Raw genomic sequence first — 19516 nt, forward strand, 5'->3', positions numbered from 1 at the left:
GCTAGAGGCAGCTACGGCCGGACCGCGTCCGTCCCGGGCAGGCAGAGGCGCTGCCCGCCCCCGCGGCGCGGCGGGGCGGGGCGGGGCCGGGCGGGGCGGCCCGGGGGCGGTGCCGTCTCCCGGCGCGGCGGCAGGCAGTGCGCTCGGCGGGGGCGGCCGGGCGGGTGTCTTGGCCAGGTGCGTGCCGGCGAGCCGCCGAGGGGAGTCAGGCGGCCGGCATGGTGCAGCAAGAGCCTAACGGGGCGCCCGTGGCCGGAGTGGCTGCCGCTGCCACCGCCACCGCCGAGGTGCGGCTGTCCCGGCGTCGCTGGGTCGTGGTGCTGCTCTTCAGCAGCTACTCGCTGTGTAACGCCTTCCAGTGGATCCAGTACGGCAGCATCAACAACATCTTCGTGCACTTCTACGAAGTGGACGCCTTCGCCATCGACTGGCTCTCCATGAGTTACATGCTCACCTACATCCCTCTGCTCTTCCCTGTCGCTTGGCTGCTGGACAAGAGGGGACTGCGCCTCATCGCCCTGGTCGGCTCAGCCCTCAACGCTGTGGGCGCCTGGGTGAAGCTAGGCAGCCTAAAGCCACACCTCTTCCCCGTCACCGTCCTGGGGCAGGTCATCTGCTCCCTGGCCCAGGTTTTCATCTTAGGCATGCCTTCGCGCATCGCTTCGGTCTGGTTTGGCTCCCACGAGGTCTCCACTGCCTGCTCCATCGCTGTCTTTGGGAATCAGGTAATGGGCCGCTGGCCCCTGACCGGCCAGGCTGCCACCTGCCTGAGCAGAGACTGGGAGTGCTGAACGGCAGACCAGGGAAGGGCAAAAGATGCAGAATGTCTGGAGGCTGGCAGCAGGGATAAGAGGCACTTACATGAAACTCCCCCTGGGCAATGCAGCTGGTACCTGGATGGCTGCAGACTGATGGTGGGTGGCAAATGCAAGTAGAACCTAAGTCTGCAAAGTTGGGGGCAGCATGGAGGTCAGGTATGACTTTGGCTTTGAGAGGTGGTGGACTGGGGGGGTCTTATGCAGTGCCCAATTACTCGGGTGCCTATGAATCTCCAGTCCAAGGGTGTGATGGGCTGGTCGGGAATGCATGATGTTGAGGAATGCTTTAGGCGTTGTCCTGCAAACCTCAGATCTGCAGTTGCATCTGGACTTGACACTGCAATGTCCTCCTCCTGCTGATAACTGGATGGGAAGGAGGAAATTAGCTGTCAACTGAAAAGAATGCTTGTCACTGAACCCTGGAGGAAAAGGACTTTAGCACTTTCATAGCTCTTAAAAGTAGCTACAGTTTCCACAAGCATTTGCTTTGAAAAGAAAGAAACAAACCTTCCATCAGGCTAGGGCAAGGTAAGCTCCCTGAGCGCTCTTGTAGGAAGGCAGGTCAGGGAGGCCAGTGACCTGTGCTTGCTCAAGTTGTGATAGTCTTTTCTTGTAGCCAGATACTGCTCAGAGGAAATAAACTTTTCCATAGCTTGGAAAGGATCAGGGAAATAGTTTCTTGATCCTTACTCCAAAGCATCCACTCATTCCTATTGCATGAAGCAGATAGTGAAGTAAGTCTGGCTCTGTATTGCTGACATGAAGAAGAAGGAAGCAGAACGTGGAATTAGCTGCTAAACTGGACCTATGACACTTGCTTTGAGACCCAATATACTCCTCTATACATGACTCTGTTCATCACTCTGGACCATCTTTGATTCAACCTGTGGGTGGCTGCTAATCAGATTTGAATGGTTTGCCATTCAGGTAATTTTTAATGCACAGTTCTTCCTCACAGGTAACTTTCTGTGCAGTGAGTTAGAGGTTTCCCTTCCCTACATTCCTGGATTTCTGTATGCATTTAGATACTGCTAAGGCAAAAAGGTGTGAATGCTTGGAGATGATGTTTGAGGAACTGAAGTGCATGGGACAGCACTAAGGAATGAAGGACGTTTTGAAAATGAGTGTTGGTGGAAGGCATTTAACTTGGTGTGAGTGCTATGCTGGTTTAGGGGTAAACAACTATCAGAATATTTTGATGTCAGACTTCTTTGTTAGTTATCCAGATGGGATCACTCAAAATATGCACATTCAACGTGCATAATAAATCCAAACAATGGGGTTTTCAGCCTGTGCTATATATATGTGAGTGTGGTATCTTGCATCATCCTAAAATGAGTGGGTTGGTGTAACAGTTGTGGAAAGCAAACTTTGGCTACACTTTTGGTGCTCCACACTGCTCTGAGGTTGAACTGACATGGCAGTGAGACCTCAGTTCAGTGTATAGTTTTTGCTTTGTGTATATAGTCTTTCTTCCCTTCTAGAGAACTGGAGGGGTCAGAAATGTCAATGACTAAAGGCAGGGCATACTCCATAAGAAAGACCAATAAATTCCCTTGGGTAAGGGTCCTGAGGTGCACAAACACAGTGAGTGAAAAGTAGCTATTTGGCTTACTGGTGATGTAGGGCAGGGGCAAGAGACAGGGCTCATTTTTTTTCCTGTCTCTGTAGCTAAAAACTGTTTTAAGGAGTGTTAGCAAAGGGTGTAATACAGTTGGTCTGTAATTGCAGTGTGCCCACATGGCAGATTATTCCCTATGCTCATTCCTCTACAACTAAGTGGTTTCCTTCCCGTGTCACTTAGTTACAGATCCTCAAGATGGAAAGCTGTCAGGAGTCATTATCATGGTTATTATTATTGAATTCCAAGCACTGATGTCCCTCTCCCATTTGAGGATTGCTGCAACCAACTGCATGGAGGAGAGGGGCAGTGTCACTGCTGCTTTGTTTGACACACCTGCTCTCTTTTTGCTCTTCCCCTCTCTACTTTGGTGTGCTGATTCATGAGGCACTTCCCTCTTTGGGACAGTTTGCAGCAAAGGGGCTCTGATTTCTGCCCTGGAGGAAGACTGTTTCCTCATTCTCTCTGGTGAGGGGACCACAACAGAAAGAAAAGCTCTGCTGAGATACCAGCATTTGCAGGAGTATGTACTTGCTGGAGCAGCAGGCCTTGCCCCTTCCTTTAGCATACTTTGCTGTCTTTTGGGGAAGAGGCAGCACAGTGCTGTGGCATGACACAACTAACACAGTGGTAGGCATGTTTAGGTAACAAATTCTTGTGGGTTTTTGAGAGTTTTAAGCTGGAGCTTGGTGTCCAGGTGCCAACTCTCTGCTTCAGCTGCTGGGCTTGGACCATGCTCCTTCAGGCATGTTGGTTTTTGGTAGAGTCTGTCCTCATTATGAGGCAGCTGGCACACGACTTCAGAAATTTAGGACTTCCATAACAGAAAGGGCCCAAGGGAGAGCTTTTAGGTGCCACCTGCAGACTGCTGAGAGTATCAGTGCAGTGACTATGTGATGGCTTTTGAAATGGACAAATTGGATGGTAAGCTATGAATGAAATTCAGGGAAATGTCTCCTTCTGAATGGGGAAAAGAGTCTGCATGGAGTATTGTGGCCAACAATAGGGCCTACAAGATCTACAAGAACTTTTGTCTACAAGAGTCTACAGGATTCTTCCAGAAGAGAAACAGAGAGCTGATGACAAAGGGATGTAGATAAGGCTGAGGTGCTCAATGACTTCTTTGCCTCAGTTTTCAATGGCAAGGGCTCCAACCACAATGTCCAAGTCCCAGAGGGCAAAAGTAAGGACTGGGAGAAAGAAGATCTGCTAACTACACTTGAAGACCATGTTCATTTGCACCTAAGGAATCTGAACATGCACAAGTCCATGGGGCCTAACGAGATCCACCCACGGGTCCTGAGGGACCTGGCAGATGAAGTTGCTAAGCCACTGTCCATCATATTTGAAAGGCCATGGCAGACTGGTGAAGTTCCTGCTGACTGGAAAAAGGGAAAACATGACATAACACCCATCTTCAAGAAGGGAAAAAAGGATGACCCTGGGAACTACAGACCAGTCAGTCTCACCTCTGTGCCTGGCAAGATCATGGAGCAGATCCTCCTGAAGGCTCTGCTAAGCCAAATGGAAAACAAAGCAGAGGTGATTGGTGGTAACCAGCAATGGCTTCACCAAGGGCAAATCATGCCTGACAAGTTTAGTGCCTTTTTATGATGAAGTCTCAGCAACAGTGGACAAGGGGAGGGCAACTGACATCATCTGCCTGGACCTGAGCAAGGTGTTTGACTCTGTCCCACATGACATCCTGGTCACCAAACTGGAAAAACACAGACTGGGTGGGTGGAGCACTGCTGGATCAGGAATTGCCTGGATGGTGGCATGCAGAGAGTGGCAATCAATGGCACAATGTCCACCTGGAGAACAGTGACAAGTGGCATCCCTCAGGGGTCAGTGCTGGGACCAGTGCTGTTTAACATCTTTGTCAGTGATATGGACAGAGGAATCGAGTGCACCCTCAGCAAGTCTGCAGAGGACACCAAGCTGTGTGGCACAGTCAACTTGCTACAGGGCAGAGATGCCATCCAGAGGGACCTGGACAGGCTGGAGAGGTGGGCCCAGGCCAACCTCATGACATTCAACAAGGCCAAGTGTAAGGTCCTGCACCTGGGTCGGCACAATCCCAGGCACAGATACAGGCTGGGTGGTGAATGGCTGGAGAGCGGCCCTGAGGAAAGGGAGCTGGGGGTCTGGGTTGATGAAAAGCTCAACATGTGCTGGCAGTGTGCACATGCAGCCCAGACAGCAACTGTGTCCTGGGCTGCATCAAAAGAAGCATGGCCAGCAGGGCAAAGGGAGGGGATTCTCCTCCTTTACTCCTCTCTCATCAGACCCCACCTGGAGCACTGTGTGCAGTTCTGGAGCCCCAACACAAGGAGGATATTGAGATGTTGAAGCGAGTCCAGAGGAGGGCCACAAACATGAACAGAGGGATGGAGCACCTCTGCAATGAAGACAGGCTACAAGAGTTGGGGCTCTTCCGCCTGGAGAAGAGAAGGCTTTGAGGAGACCTTATCATGGCCTTCTAGTATCCGAAGGGACCTACAGGAGGGCTGGGGAGGGACTATTGACAATGTCTTGTAATGACAGGACAAGGGGTAGTGGGTTTAAACTGGCAGAGGGGAGATTTAAACTAGCTGTTAGGAGGAAGCTCTTTACAGTGAGGGTGGTGAGGCACTGGCACAGGCTGCCCAGGGAGGCTGTGGCTGCTCCCTCCCTGGAGGTGTTCAAGGCCGGGCGGGTTGAGGCCTTGCGCGACCTGTGCCAGCAGGAGGTGTCCTGCCTATGGCAGGGAGCTGGAACTGGATGATCCTTGAGGTCCCTTCCAACCTAAAGCATTCTGTGATTCTGTAAGACTCTAGACAAGGTCTACAAGAGCCTTTGTGCTGAAGAGCCTTTGTGCTGAGCATCTCCTGTTTGGTGCCTTCACTGTTTGGTATCCTTTGCTGCTCAGAGGAGGCAGCGTCTGAAAGCCTAAGGAGTGTTGTGGGAATGGATCACACCCTGTGGCATTCCTCTGTTCGAGTGGATTTCTTGATCTCTTTGGCTATTCTGTTCCTGCTGGAGGGTTCCCCTTTCTTCAGATGAGATCTAATACCTGTTAAAAACAGGGCCAGGAGGTGATCTGCCTCTCTTCCCTCTGCAGCTTGGCCCTGTATGTTCCAGGGGTTCACCTATTAGAACAGAGAAGATGTTAGCAGTGGTCCAAGAGGAGCCAGCAGCTGCAGTGACATGTTCCAGCCCTGGCTCCTTTCTCTTCCACTAAAGAAGGGCAGCGTGGCTCAGAGCTCTCGAATCAAAGGAGTGCTATGTGGCCAGCCCAGTGTGGGAGGGTGTGCTGGCCAAACAGCAGCATGGCTTGCCTAGGAATGCTTATGCTTCTATAAATGGATACTGGAGCTTGAAATGAACTTCTTCTGCTCCTTTCATGTGGTGTTCCCTTCCCAGCCTTACACCAATGGCAAGCCCCTCCTGTCTCTCACAGAAGCAGCTGGCTTTTGGGTTATGTTCTGTGAAAGCTGCATGAGTTAAACGTATGACTGCAGTGTTTTTACTGGGAGAGTCTGCCCTATGGCTCCTTCAGCACTTGTCCTGCAGGGTCTCCTGGGGCTGGTTCTGTTAAGTGGCTGTAGTAGATCCTTGATCAACGTATTATACAATTGATTTCCACCCTCACTTTGCATGAAGCTGGCAGCTGAGCTTTTGAGTTTGAACCCTCAAAGCACAGTGGTCCCTCCCAAAATAAAAACCAGTGAAAATATATGTCATTTTAAAATGGACCAAGTCAGGGGTTTCCAGATGCAAGTGTCCATCACCAGACAGTAAAAAGTCTGTACTAATTTATCAGACTGCTCACTTGACTCTAACCAGCAAAGCACACTCCATGTGTGGCTAAGGCTCACATACCCTGACTGAGGATTCCAGCAGTAGCTGAGGTGGCTGTCAGAGCTGAAACCTCTCTTCTGATTTACTCTGTCTTGCCTGCTGCTGTTGGTTTGCTGTGCTGTGCTGTGTTTCTTTCCCACTGAGCTGGAGAAGGTGCATTCAAGCTGAGAGAGCTTGAATGACTTGCATAGAGAGGCAGTTTTCATCATAGGACATTGATGGTATTAAGCAAGACGAGAGTATGCCACAGAAGCAGAAGTGTGATGAGGAAAGGAGTTTGCTTTGCTTCCAGAAGAGCTTTGGTTATGCAAGTGCAGTTTGAATAAGTACATTATCTCTCACATGAGTGGGAGAGTAAAAAAGGGCCTAAGCCCTATCTTATCTTGTCACAAGGCCTAGAGTACACTTCTTCTTTTCACAGCTTGGGACTTTTCTGCTTCTTAAAACACTGCAAGAAAGGTGACTAAGCTGTGGTTTATGAACTTCTACATATGTTGACTTCCTGAGTATCTGTGTTTTCTACAGGCTGTTTTACAGAAGAAGCATATTCTGAACAGCAATCTGAACAAAAGTACACTGGGTAGGAACTGACAGCTTCTGATTTACACAGCTCTTCAGTTGTGTATTTTGAGTTCTACTGTAGTCTTTTGTATAGAAAGGCAGTTGGGACCTGTGCTGCTAGCCAAGGATTGAGAAGCTGATGTGCAGTAGTAATCACAGGGTGTGGCTCTCTGCAGACTGTGATACAGGATACAGGAGCTGTAGGGTCAGAGAGCTTAGCTGCTCCTGTGAAATGTTGTGGTTACAGCCTGTGCTTAGAAAAGGCAGGAGTGCTGCAGGACAGGGCCTTGGCACACAGATGAGAGTCAGGGAAGAGGCTGTGCTGCCCACACCTTCAGCATAGGTACCTCCCTAAGGGGTTCCCTGGGTGAATGGAGGTTCAGGTCTGATGCATTTAATTACGTTGGCAGAACTGTTGGAAAGGCATCGTCTGGCACAGGTCCTCTATGTACTGAGCTTGCTTCAAAGTTCACCCCGTCTCATACATGTAGAAGCAACATAGTGAGAAGGAGAGCCCTTCTGTTCCCCTTCACAAGTGCTTCTCTACTGCAACACTAGGTGCATTGTTCAGCCCCAGCAAACTGTGCAGCTTTCCCCTCCTCCCACCTGTCAGATGTGCCTGTTTGCCACTACCAGTTAAATACTGCAACTTTGTACTGGTTTGTGGGCTGTGTGACAGCCTGATCTAGTCTCATCTGTTACCGAACAGCTTTGGATCTCGCTGCACTTGGTTTGTGTGGCTTGTGTGTTTTGTCGGTAAGATTTTTGTCCACAAGCTCTTGTGCTGGTGGTTGTCTAAGATGGAAGTTCTAGATGGTTGCAGAGTGCAGGCTTACCTTGTTGACTTTTCACCAGGAACCTTAGCTTCCTTAATGGTAATATTGTCTGGTCAGTTCTCATTGTCCGTTTGGAGAACCACACAGGATTTGTTTTCAGGCTCTTGATGTCTGAAATCATTTGTATTAGAATTAAGTGCCATTAAAAAACAAACTCTGAAACAAGTCCCCAGAATCCAGACCCATTTCAACTGTTATGTCTGGAGAAGAACACCTTGAAAATGTGAAGCCCTACAGCCTTACACATAAAATCAATATATACAGCAGGACTGATTTGTTGAAGTGACTAGAAAGATTTTGGAAGTGACTTTTTTTTTCCAAAGCATGGTAGTTCCTCTGGTTTTCTAGAGGACTCCTCATCTCCATGTTCCTTGGTTGATGTTGTCATAAATAACAGGCACAAACTGGTGTTCATGCAAGTTAAGGCTTTAATAGAGTTGCAGGAATCAAGCAATGTACAGGCCTGGGTGCGAGGAGAGACTGATCTACCCCAATGCACATCCTTTGCCTTCAGTTTTCTCTTTTTATACCCTATTCTATTACATATTTACTAAGTTCTAAGAAAAGGTTGGGTTTTCTTTATCAGTTCTTAGCAATGTGAGATGTCTCTTCCACACAGGTCTCCTTTTATCTGGTGGTCCCTCTGGTAATCTTTGATGAAGTAAGGGGTCTTGCTTAAGTGTCTTCCTCATGAACTTCAAAGTCCTGGTTCTTCTATTTGCTCATACAGGAAAGGTGGCACCAGGAGGAATGCATTTCCATTTAAATATGCAAAAGACTATCTCTTCCACATGCCTCCCTCCTTCGCCAATCTAATTACTCTTATCTTTAAGCTTATTGAGATGGTGGTGCAAGCAGGAATGCAGTTTCATTCAAACCCCCCCCTTCCTCCTTGTCTGTGACCTCTTGCCACGAATTGATCGGATCAAACATATGATTCTATATATTTCTCACAATGTGAGTGTTGAGGTATTAGAGGTAGTGATGTGCACTGCAAGCAAATGGTTCAAGACCAGTATTTCATCTCCCCAGCAGTTACACAAATCCTTCTTGCTGCCCTGCTTTTGGAGGCAGTGAAGAAGGCTCTGTTAGAAATGAAGACCCCCTCCAGGCCCTGGAGGAAGCTGGGTTGGTGTGATCTTCAGAAGGCTTCTGGAAGTGACACTGTGAGGGTGGTTCAGAGTAGGGCTGCCAGGAGGGAAGTCTTTGGCACAGGTGATGCTTTACCTAAAGCTTACATGCTTTAGAACGTTGGATTTAATGGAGTTTCACAAATGTCCCTCAAAGAGAAGTCTGCAGTAGTTAGATTCTCCTACTTCTGTTCTCCAGGCTGGTGTGGAGTGGTGGTGTGGTGGAGGGCCTGCTAGATGTGAAAAGTCGATTGCCAGATTGTAATGAGTATGGGCCCTGTTAAAAGTCACTCTTCTGGCAGGGGAAGGGTAGAGTAGCTCCAATGGTGTGTTGACAAATGCAAATTGCTCTCTTCTGAGAGCAGGAGAAGCCTTTGATTTGATTTTATTCTTGCTCCCCAGAAGCCTTTAGAGAGATACAGTGCATCACAACACAGGAACATCTGGCGTAGGCAAAGACAGTAAGAAAGGAGTGTGTCCTCCTAACTCTCTGAAGTCTTGGCTTGGGAGCTTGCTAAGATTGGGTTGAAACCATAGTGTCTGAAAAGTGCCTGGTGTTAGCGTTTATCAACTTCAGTATTTGATTGCTACAGTTTCTGTCCATCTGGCCACGACTGGTGGGCTGCTGGCCCTAATGTTTCCTGGGACATTTGTCTGTGCTGAGCCTCTTAATTCACTTTTCCTTCCCTCCACTCCTAATTCAAGTATTTGGTAACAGCAGAGTTAGGAGTTTGGTGTTTGTGAGCAGGTAGGGTGGATTTTCCGCTGGCTCGTTCGTTTGAACTCCTGGATGAACACAGCGTGGTCCTGGTACCTTGTGGAAGAAGTTAGTTGAAATCAGTTAAGGTCTTCACTGATAACATATTATAGATTTTTAACATGTGAAGAGATTCCATTGATCTGATAACCTCCCATAAATATCATGCCATGAGCTCCAAGGCAAGACTTCAGTCAGTTCCTATTTTTCAAATGTTCTCCTACAGTGATTATCTTCTGGCTCTACAGACTTTCTGGCAGGCTTCCTGGTTTTGCTGTCTTTGGAGAGTTTTGACTTCATTGTAAAGTTGTTCTGCAGCCTGTTTTGGCCTAATTATGATTTCACTTCAGCTTTGGCCTCACTTGCTGTATTTCTTTTCTTGCGATCAAAGGAATAATGTCCAGGTTTTGAGTTGGGTGGTGGCTGTTGGTGTGATTTGGGTTTGTTTGGCTGGGGTTTGTTTGGCTGGGTTTTTTGTTTGTTGGTGGATTTTATTTTGTATTTAATTTCATTTCACTTGACTGTGGTTCCTTTGTTCTAATGTTTTCTGCTAGCATTCTGTAGGCTTACACTGAGCCTCTGATGTGCTGCCTTTACACGACTCTAATCCCACTTTGCAGACATTTAATTTCTTTGGCCCTTCTTTTTCATTTCCCTTTCACAATCCTCTTTCCTTTGAGGTAGATCCCTTGTGCAAGTTAACTATTGCCACAGTGCTTTGGAGTTTTTGTTGTTGTTGTTGCTGCTGCTGCAAGGAAAATGAATTTGAGTGCAGTGCTGAATGATTCTGTAATATTGATTATGGTCACACTGTGCTGCTATGGGAACAATCAGAAACTGTGCTGCCTCTTAAGCACTCTCCTCAGAAAAGAGTCTTTTTGAAATCCATTCTCTGCATCTTTTGAAATGCTGTCTCTGCCTCATCCCTGTCATGCTTATTTAGGCTGCAAAGGCATTGTCAACATTTCTCAGTGTTGCATTTTTGTCTTCCTTTGGAGCATCTCTTGTTCTATCTTCTAACACTTTAATTGACTTTCTGGATTTGCTGCTCTTCTGTGTCAATATTTGTGCTTGCTTATGGAATTTTATAGGGCTTCTGTATTCCTGTTGCTGACTCTTAGTTTTCTTTTAAGGTAGAGACTCACTCCTCCACTCATTTACAGTTTTGCATGCTGATACTGCACTATTTATCTTCTTTCAGCCAACTCTCAGTATACAAAGAGCTAGACATAAATTAGACATCCTATTTTCCATTTCAAAACTTCAGGTACGTTTATACCATCTTATTAGCCACTTGCCCTTAGTTTTGTTGCATGTTCCTTTATATGCTTGAATATGATGTTGTTGGTACTGGTCCTTGACAAAATTCAGGAAAGAAATACTACACCTTCTGTCCTTTATCAGCTTTTAAAGAACAAGTCATCGGAAGAGTCCACTCTGCTGTAGCTGTTGCCATTCCTGGTATTCTGTTTAAAAGGTATCCCAAAGCTTTCTTTACTAAAATAAAGTGCCAGCACTCTGGTTCCTGAGTGGAGATCCTCAGATACCAGGATACTGTTTTGTGTTACAAGTGTGAATTATCTGCTGAATTCGGGGAACTAAAGCCTGTCTCTATGGATCTTGGAGACCTTTCTGCCTGTAAAAATGTTAAGTGCTTATTTCTATGTTGGTGAGAGAGACTGTCAGGGAGGTGGTACAGCCCCATCCCTGGAGGTTTTTAAGGCAAGGCTGGATGGGGCTCTGAGCAAACAGATATAGTGTGACATGTCACTACCCATAGCAGGGGAGTTGGAACTAGATGATCCTTGGGGTCCTTTCCAGCTCTGACAATTCTGATTCTATGACTGCTCTGTGAACCCTAATAGCTGATGGTCTGTGAGGGGAGTAGCACAAATTGTTATACAACCAATGTTGTTTTTACATTGTTCTATTTTTCTCTGATGTAAGAGGCGTGGAGAAGAGAGAAAAGTTATTTTTCCTTTGCTAAGGCATCTTTAACTCTTCTGGTTAACTGGTTACAGTGTTGTCTGTCGGGCTGATAGTGATGTGGGTATTGGTTTGCTGGGAAGCAGGCTGAAAATACGCTTGTGAAAGGTAAAATATGTGCTGTATAATAATGATTGTGCTGTTGAGAGCTTGTCTTTGCTGCTAAAAAAAAGTATGAGTAATCTAGAGTTTGTGAGCATCCTTCAGGAAATCTGCATTTTCAGTCAAGTCAAGGGGCCTCATCTTCATAGGCTACACAAAATGTAGCTCCCATTGCTACAGTTGCTGGGAGGTTTTGCTTCGTTTTGCTTTGTTCTCCTTCTCAAAAGTTTAACAAAATTGCGAGGGATAAAAGTGGTTCTTTTTGGAGAAGACATTTATGAGCAGAAAATTTATTCAGGTCTTCTGAGAAAACAACAGCAATGTCCAAGAAAGCTGAGTTAGTCTGTGTCCTCATCGCTGTCTATAGCTTCATGAAAGGACGTTGTGAAGAGGTTGGTGCTGGTCTCTTCTGAGAGGTAATTAGTGATAGAACAAGAGGGAATGGCTTCACGCTGCAACTGGGCAGGTTTAGAATGGACATTAGGAAACATTTTCTTCACAGGGAGAGTGGCCAGGCTGCCTAGGGGGTGTTTAAAAGTTGATTGGATGTGGTGCTTGGGGATGTGGTTCAGGGTGCACCTTGTAGAGTAGGAATATCGATTGGACTTGGTGATCCTGAGGGGCTTTTCCAATCTGAATGTTTCTGTGATTCTGTGTCCCATTGGGTAAATGATGACTGTAGGACATCATAGTGAAGGCTTTCTGGTCAATTTGCATAGCAGATTCTCAATACCCTTTCTGCTGGCTACAGCAGATCTTTTTCTGGGGAAAGAGAAGTTAGAGTGAGACCATGAAAAGAGTGAATCTTGACTGAGGTCCTGGAGCAACTTATGTCAGAGGTCAGAATGAAGCTTGGATCTCTCCTCCTTTCTTGTTCATGTTTTGCCCGTGAGTTCAGCAGCTCATGGGACTGGCATGTGACTGCAGGGATCAGGAAGCTCACAGGCACCCAGCTCAGAAATCCAGCCTCGAGCTTCCAAGAGTGAATTGGTGATAGGGCAGAGGAGTCATTTCCAGGAAACTGCTTATAGACCTGATTTGATAAAAGGGTGGATTGGCACACGTGAGACCTAGTTAAGTAAGAACTAGTAAGAGCTTTGCCTTGAGGGAAAGGGGCAGTTTTGAGAGTTTTCCTTGAAGCTTGAGCTACTGGAAATGCTGAAGAGGGAAAAGTCCAGCGTGGCTGTGTCTTAGGCAGAGCAGACATGCTGGAGTCACAGTCTGTATGGTGCAGAGAAAATCGAGCTTCTGCCCTCTAGGAGCAGCTGCAGGCTTGTTTGCCTTGTGCAGAGAAGTCAGAGGCACACAATTTAAACATCAGAGCTCGAAGCCTCTAAATCAGTTGATACTGTGCTTACTGTTAGTGGGTCTTCAGGGTCAGCAGGCATTTCAGAGGAGAACATATTGGACTCATTGTGATGAGAGGCTGGGGATAGGCTTCGTGTGGACAAAGTGAGCTCTGGCAAGTTTAGCCCTGTGTCAGAGGTTGCCTGTGCCACATAGGTGTTAGGAAGGTTTAATCTTCCCAATGGACTCTTAATTTCCTCCTAAGTAATGTCAGTCCTTGGTTTGCTATCTGGGACAGCACAACTTGTGACTGTTTTCAGCCAGTGTAACCAAACCTTGAATGTTCTTATTCCTGATGGTGCTCTGAACCAATGGGGTACATCTGTAGTCTCTTGGTGACTCTTCTCCCAGTTCCCTGTGATGTTCCAGCACCAAGAATGAATGTAGCAGAGATCACATAATCACAGAATGTTATGAGTTGAAAGGGACCTTGAAAGATCATCTAGTCCAACTCCCCTGCCAGAGCATGATCGCCCACACAGGACTGCATCCAGAGGGGCCAGAACGTTTCCACAGAAAGAACCTCCACAACCTCTCTGAGCAGCCCATTCCAGGCTTCTGCCACCCTCACAGTGAGAAAGTTCTTCTTTATGTTTACATGGAACCTCCTCTGGTGCCCCTTGCTGCTCCTAATCCATGTTATTCCAGGTCCCAGTGGAGTGCACTGTTTGATGCAGGAGAATTTTGGCCAGACACGGGTGAAAGCTACTTTTTTGTAAGCTGGATAGGGTGTCTGAGTCCAACCCTTGAGCCGGCACTGGAGGGTCAACACTAAACCATGTCTCTAAGCACCAGGTTCACACACTGCTTAAACACCTCCAGGAACAGTGATCCACCACTACCCTGGGCAGACCATTCCAGTGTTTGATAGCCCTTTAAGGAAACAGTAAATGCAGTGGGCTTGATTTGACTGTAATCTTTGTTTCCACATTTTGCATGCTCCTCCTTCCTCTCTCAGAGCGAAGAGGGCAGTGGCTTTATAAAGGCCGTATTGATGTACTGTGAATAATCACTGTGGGTGAGATATTTTTTATACTGCTAGTCTGTATTTGTTTGGTTGCCACTGTTCTAGTACTGTTAGCACTTTCCTGTCTCCAGGCAGATGGTACAGCCTGCAAAAGAGATTGGAAATCACTGTTCCAAGCAAGGATGGCATCTCTCTTTCTTGGGTACTTTCTCAGGCTTTCTGTCTATTGGAGGCACTTGTGTGTTCTTTGCCACTGTCCACTACAGCAAACACAGGCTTAAGTCAGGAAATAGCAAAAATGAAGGTGTTACTGAACAAATATTGCCTTTGCCACAAACAGGAGTGAGTATGCAGAGCACTGAGAGCAAGCAAGAGCTGAGTTTGAGCATAGCTTTTGTGTCTGAGAGGGCTGCAAGTGCTGGGAAGGTCCAAGGGAACAGGCAAATAGACAATGCTTGGGAACCAACTGTGATTGAAATGTAGCCACAAACACTGAAATACAAAAGGGGGAAAAAAGGTCTTATAAGTGACTTTTGTGGTTGCAGGACTCACAAATGTGCTGAGTGCACTTTGGCCCCCACTTCATGGAAGGAAGAGTATTATCCTAAGCTCTGAGCTGGCTATTTATTCTCCCTCTCTTGGATTTGAGTATGACATCGAAGGTCTGTGCCACTGTCAGTCCCACTTAACTATGTGTGGCAAAAGCTGTGCTGCTACAGCTGCTTCTTGCTGTCCTGGAGAATCAGGTGTGGAGTTAGGAGTCCTCACTGAAGTGCATGCTGCCACTGCAGGCACTCCTCAGCTAGCCGTGTGGGACTGTTGGTAGAGGCCAGAGCTGTGGGGATGTCTTCCTGCAGTCCTTCAAAGCCAAGCTTTTTAGCGGGGCTGTAGCCAAGCCCCATCACCTAACCTCAGTGTTTAGTATGTGTGGCACCAGCGCTTCCTCTCCCTCAACCTTGATGGGTTTTTAGGTTCTAGAGGTCACAGGGTGAGCCTTGCCTTGGGAGGTGCTTCCTTAGGAAATGGTGTCACAAAGAGGCTGAGCCAGATCAGTTTCTCACTTATTAGGAGTGGGCAGGTTTCTGTATTGGTCCTTGTTTGTCTAGCTGGAAAGTACATTGTTTCAAGTTGCTAACCCAGCAAAGAGCTGTGGTGGGTTTTGATAGTCTTGTGTGCTAGTTTGAAGCAGAGTAGAATGTTTTGGTGAGAAGAACTAGATCATAGGCTGTGAAAGGAAAACAGTGCTGATGTCTACTCCCCTCAGAGTCTTGCTGAAGAAGAAAGGAAAACATTAGATAACACTCTGACCATTTTGTCACACTCTGCCTTGGGCTTCTGACTGAGCTGCATCTCCCTAACCTCATCTTCCACTCACCTTTGCTTCTTAACCTCTTGGCTGAACCTCCATTCTTCCTTGGGACTGGGGTAAGGTTGAGAGGGGCAGGGGAAAGGGGCAGGGGTGGTTGAGAGCCCCTCCTGGGGACTCAGGTTTCTGGGAGGGAAGTTGTGTTTCTGTATTACCTTTTACTTTGTCTATTTCTGTCTATAACTGTATATACTGTAAATAGCTGCTTGTCTATTGTGCTAGCTGTAAATAGCTTCATTTATATTCCCAGAGCCAACTGAGACTAGTCTGGGTGATTGCTAAAGTGTGGGGGGGCAGGGAACACCCAAACCATCACATCTTGTTTTCTGTCACTCTTAATGAGCAAAGTGAATCACCAGGTGATCAGATCAGCACTGGGGAAGGTGCAAGATAGGAAGTGGGATGTGTGTGGGGACAGGAGCAGGCATGCACGACGGAGGACAGGCAAAGCGAGCACTCCACTGATGGAGGTCAGTGTTTGTTGTAGAATCATGGAGTGGTTTAGGTTGGAAGAGACCTCAAAGATCATTCGGTTCCAACCCCCTGTCATAGGCGGGACACCTCCCACTGGAACAGGTTGCCCAAGGCTTAGCTGTTGTAAGACCTTGCCTTGAATATCCTGACAGTTGCAGCTGCCGTAGCAGGGACCTCCCCTATGGCCTAATGCAAGGAGTAGTTGGCTTTTATTTCTTAATTGCTGGGTGGGAGAGACCATTTTCACCTTGGTTGTGAAATTAGCTTAGGCTTAGTGGAGCCTCTACTGGGCACCATGGGGTGTGAGCTTGTGGGGCAGTGGCCTTGCTGTGATTCTGTGTCACACCTCTGTGTGTTCCCTCTCTCTTCCACTCAGCTTGGCATCGCTGTGGGCTTTCTGGTGCCTCCAGTTCTGGTTCCCAACGTGAAGGATGTGGAGAAGCTGGCCTACCACATCAGTATCATGTTCTTCATGACTGCAGGCGTGGCAACAGCCCTCTTCATCCTTGTCATCATAGGTAAGGAAATGGAAGCGTGCGTGTGAAACCAGGTGGGCCTGAGGAGCTTGGCCTGTGGGTGTGAGGGACCTGTGTGCTAGAAAATGGGCCTGGGCCTGTGTCCCAGCACACATCTGACAGGGTAGTGAGAATGAGAGAGAGAGAGAACAGACTCCTGGAGTCGTACCCTGCCTCTCCTGAAAGGCACCCAATAGGCAGATGGAGCTTATGATATGGAGAACTCCCTGTCCTCTCCACCTGACTATGCCTGGTGGCTTAGGATGGTGTGGAATGGCAACAAGCTCCTGCCTGGTATGATAGACACTGCAGGTGTGTCTCTCCAGTAACTACTCCACCTTCCCAGGGCCCCTTGTAAAACAGGAACAATACTCTGCAAGAGGAAGCAAACCACGATAAGGATGATGGTTCACTCAGCTTGGAGGTGTGGCCCACCTACACCCCACCTCAGAACCCTTCAGTACAGAGTTAAAGACAGGTCATTGTCACAGGTGACTCACTTCTGAAGGGAGCAAAAGGTCTGACTTGGAAACTGGACCCATTTCTTAGGGAAGTCTGCTGCCTCCCTGAGGGCTGTGTTGTTAATGGTGCAAGGAGAAAGATTCCTTCCCTAGTATGACCCTCAGATTACTCTCTACTATTGATCATTTAGGTAGACAGTGATGAAGTAGCAACAAGAAGTCCCAGGGCAAAGAAAAGAGATTTCAGTGTCTTGGAATGACAAGTTAAGGGGTTGGGAGCACAAGTGGTGCTCTCTTTTGTCCCTCCAGTTGTGGGGAGTAATGAGGGAATAAACAGCAAGAGCCAGCAGATGGATGCCTGGCTCTGAACCTGGTGTCACCAGCAGGATTCGGGGTTCTTTAATCATGGGTTGATTTAAAGGACGCCAGACCTGCTGGCAATGGACAGGATACAGCCTGTGGCAAAGAGGTGAAAGGATCCTAGCACAGGAGATAGCAGAGCTCATGGAAAGAGCTTTAAACTAGATTTGAAGGGGGCCAGGCATGAAACCAGGCTTGCTAGAAATAAGCCTGAAGGCAACACAGCAGTATTTGAAGGACATTGCACTAGTGAGGTCTTTCAGTCTGGTGTTATCAGTGGAGGTAGGGAATGGAGTCCCACGGCAGCAAAGATGCAAGGGTTATGGGTGAATTAGTAACCATGGGAGCACCTGAGAACAGTCAGATAAGAATTAGGACTTTTCCTTGCAAAAAAGTGGCAGGACCACTAGATCAGCTCAACTGTATTTGCACTAACATACATACATAGCATGGGAGACAAACAGGAGGAGCTGGAAACTGTTGTGCATCAGGAAAACTCTGCTATAGCAGCCATCATAGAAATGTGGGGGGTATCTCACATGACACTTTGGAAGGAGAGGCAGTGGGGTGGCCCTGTAAGTAATTTTGATTGTCTTGAGTTTAGTGATGGAGATAATAGGGTTGAGTGTTTATGGGTAAGAAGCAGAGGGAAGGCCAACAAGGCAGATATCATGGTGGGAGTATGTGACAGACTGCCCAACCAGGGTAAAGAAGCAGATAAAATATTACTTAGGCATCTGGGAGAAGTGCCACGATTGCCAGCGGCATCTGGGAGAAGTGCCACGATTGCCAGCCCTCCTTTTGTGCTAGCCCTCCTTCTCTGGTGTCTGCTGGAAATACAACACAGCCAAGAGAGAGCAGTCGTGGAGATTCCTAGAGGAGGACTTCCTGACACAGCTAGTGAGAGGGCAAACTAGGAGGGAGCTCAGCTGGAACTGATGTTTGCAAACGAAGAAGGACTTGTGGGAGAGGTGAAGGTTGGAGGCTGCTTTGGGCACAACGATCACAAAATGATAGGGCTCTTGATTCTTAGAGTAGAAGGGGGCAGCAGAACTGCTACCTTGGACTTCTGGGAGACAAAATCTGGCCTTTGCCAAAGGTCGGTCAACAGAGTCCCTTGGGAGGCAGCCCTGAAGGCAGAGAAGTCCAGGAAGGCTGGACATTTTTCAAGAAGGAAGTCTTAAAGATACAGGAATGTGCTGCAGATACATCCATGTGCTAAAGACAAGCTTGTGAGGAAGAGGGCTGGCCTGGCTGAATGGACACATATGATTGCAACTCTGGGAAAAAGGAAAGTTTACAGTCATTGGAAGAAGGGGCAGGCCATTCAGGATCACAGGATGTTAGGGGTTGGAAGTGACCTCTGGAGATCACCAAATCCAACACCCCTGCCAGAGCAGTCACACAGGGATGTACCCAGAAGAAGAGACTCCACAACCTCTCTGGGGAGCCTGTTCCAATGTTCCGTGACCCTCACAATAAAGAAGCTCCTCATCATGCTGAGGTGGAACATCTTGTGCTGTAGTTTGTATCCATTGCCTCTTGTCCTATCGCAGGGCACAAATGAGAAGAGCTTGTCCCCTCCCTCTTGGCACCCAGCCCTCAGATATTTATGAACATTGATTAGATTCTCTCCTAAGTCTTCTCTTCACCAGACCAAAAGGCCCCAGGTCCCTCAGCTTCTTCACATAGGATGACTACAAAGTTGTTGTGAGGCTATGCAGGTAACAAACTAGAAAGATCAAAGTGTAAATAGAAACTAATCTGCCTTCAGCTGATGAAGAGAACAAGAAGTGCCTCTGCAAATATATTAACAACAAAAGGACTAAGTGGAGTCTCTATCCCTTACTGGATGCAGGGGGGAACATTGTTGGCATGGATGAGGAAAAGGCTGAAGTACTTAATACCTTTTTTTGCCTCAGTCTTTAGTACTGGGACCAGTTATTTGCTGGGTATCCAGCCCTCTGAGCTGGAAGATAAGAATGGGGAGAAGAATGAAGCCCCCATAATCCAAGATGAGATGGTTGGTGGCCTGCTGCAGCACTTAGACCTGTGTAAGTGTATAGGCCCAGATTGCCTACACCCAAGATGCTGAGGGAGCTGATGGAAGTGCTCACCAAGCTTCTTTCCATCATTTATGAGTGGTCATGGTTAACCAGGGAGGTCCCAGTTAACTGGAGATAGGCAAATTGGATGCTCATCTACAAGAACGGCCAGGAGGAAGATCTGGTTACTACAGACCTGTCAGTCTCACCTTGGTGCCAGGGGAGGTGAGTGAGCAGATCATCCTGAGTACCCTTATGCAGCATGTGCAGGCCAGCTAGGAGATCAAGCCCAGACAGCATAGGTTCATGAAGGGCAAGCCCTGCTTG

At 47.6% G+C, this 19516-nt stretch overlaps 1 protein-coding gene across 2 annotated transcripts in view; it reads left to right on the plus strand.

Moving 5' to 3' along the window:
* The first annotated feature begins 262 nt into the window (after positions 1 to 262).
* FLVCR2 (FLVCR choline and putative heme transporter 2) overlaps positions 263 to 19516 on the plus strand; it is a 46795-nt gene continuing 27541 nt past the window's right edge. For both annotated transcript variants that reach the window (XM_064150020.1, XM_064150027.1), the window contains exons 1-2: positions 263 to 725; positions 16185 to 16326. In XM_064150020.1, the coding sequence (XP_064006090.1) occupies positions 438 to 725; positions 16185 to 16326 (430 nt within the window). In that variant the 5' untranslated portion in view covers positions 263 to 437. The remainder of the gene's footprint in view (positions 726 to 16184; positions 16327 to 19516) is intronic.

Source organism: Pogoniulus pusillus, chromosome 1, assembly GCF_015220805.1.
Source record: "Pogoniulus pusillus isolate bPogPus1 chromosome 1, bPogPus1.pri, whole genome shotgun sequence".
In the NCBI taxonomy this organism is placed as follows: domain Eukaryota; kingdom Metazoa; phylum Chordata; class Aves; order Piciformes; family Lybiidae; genus Pogoniulus; species Pogoniulus pusillus.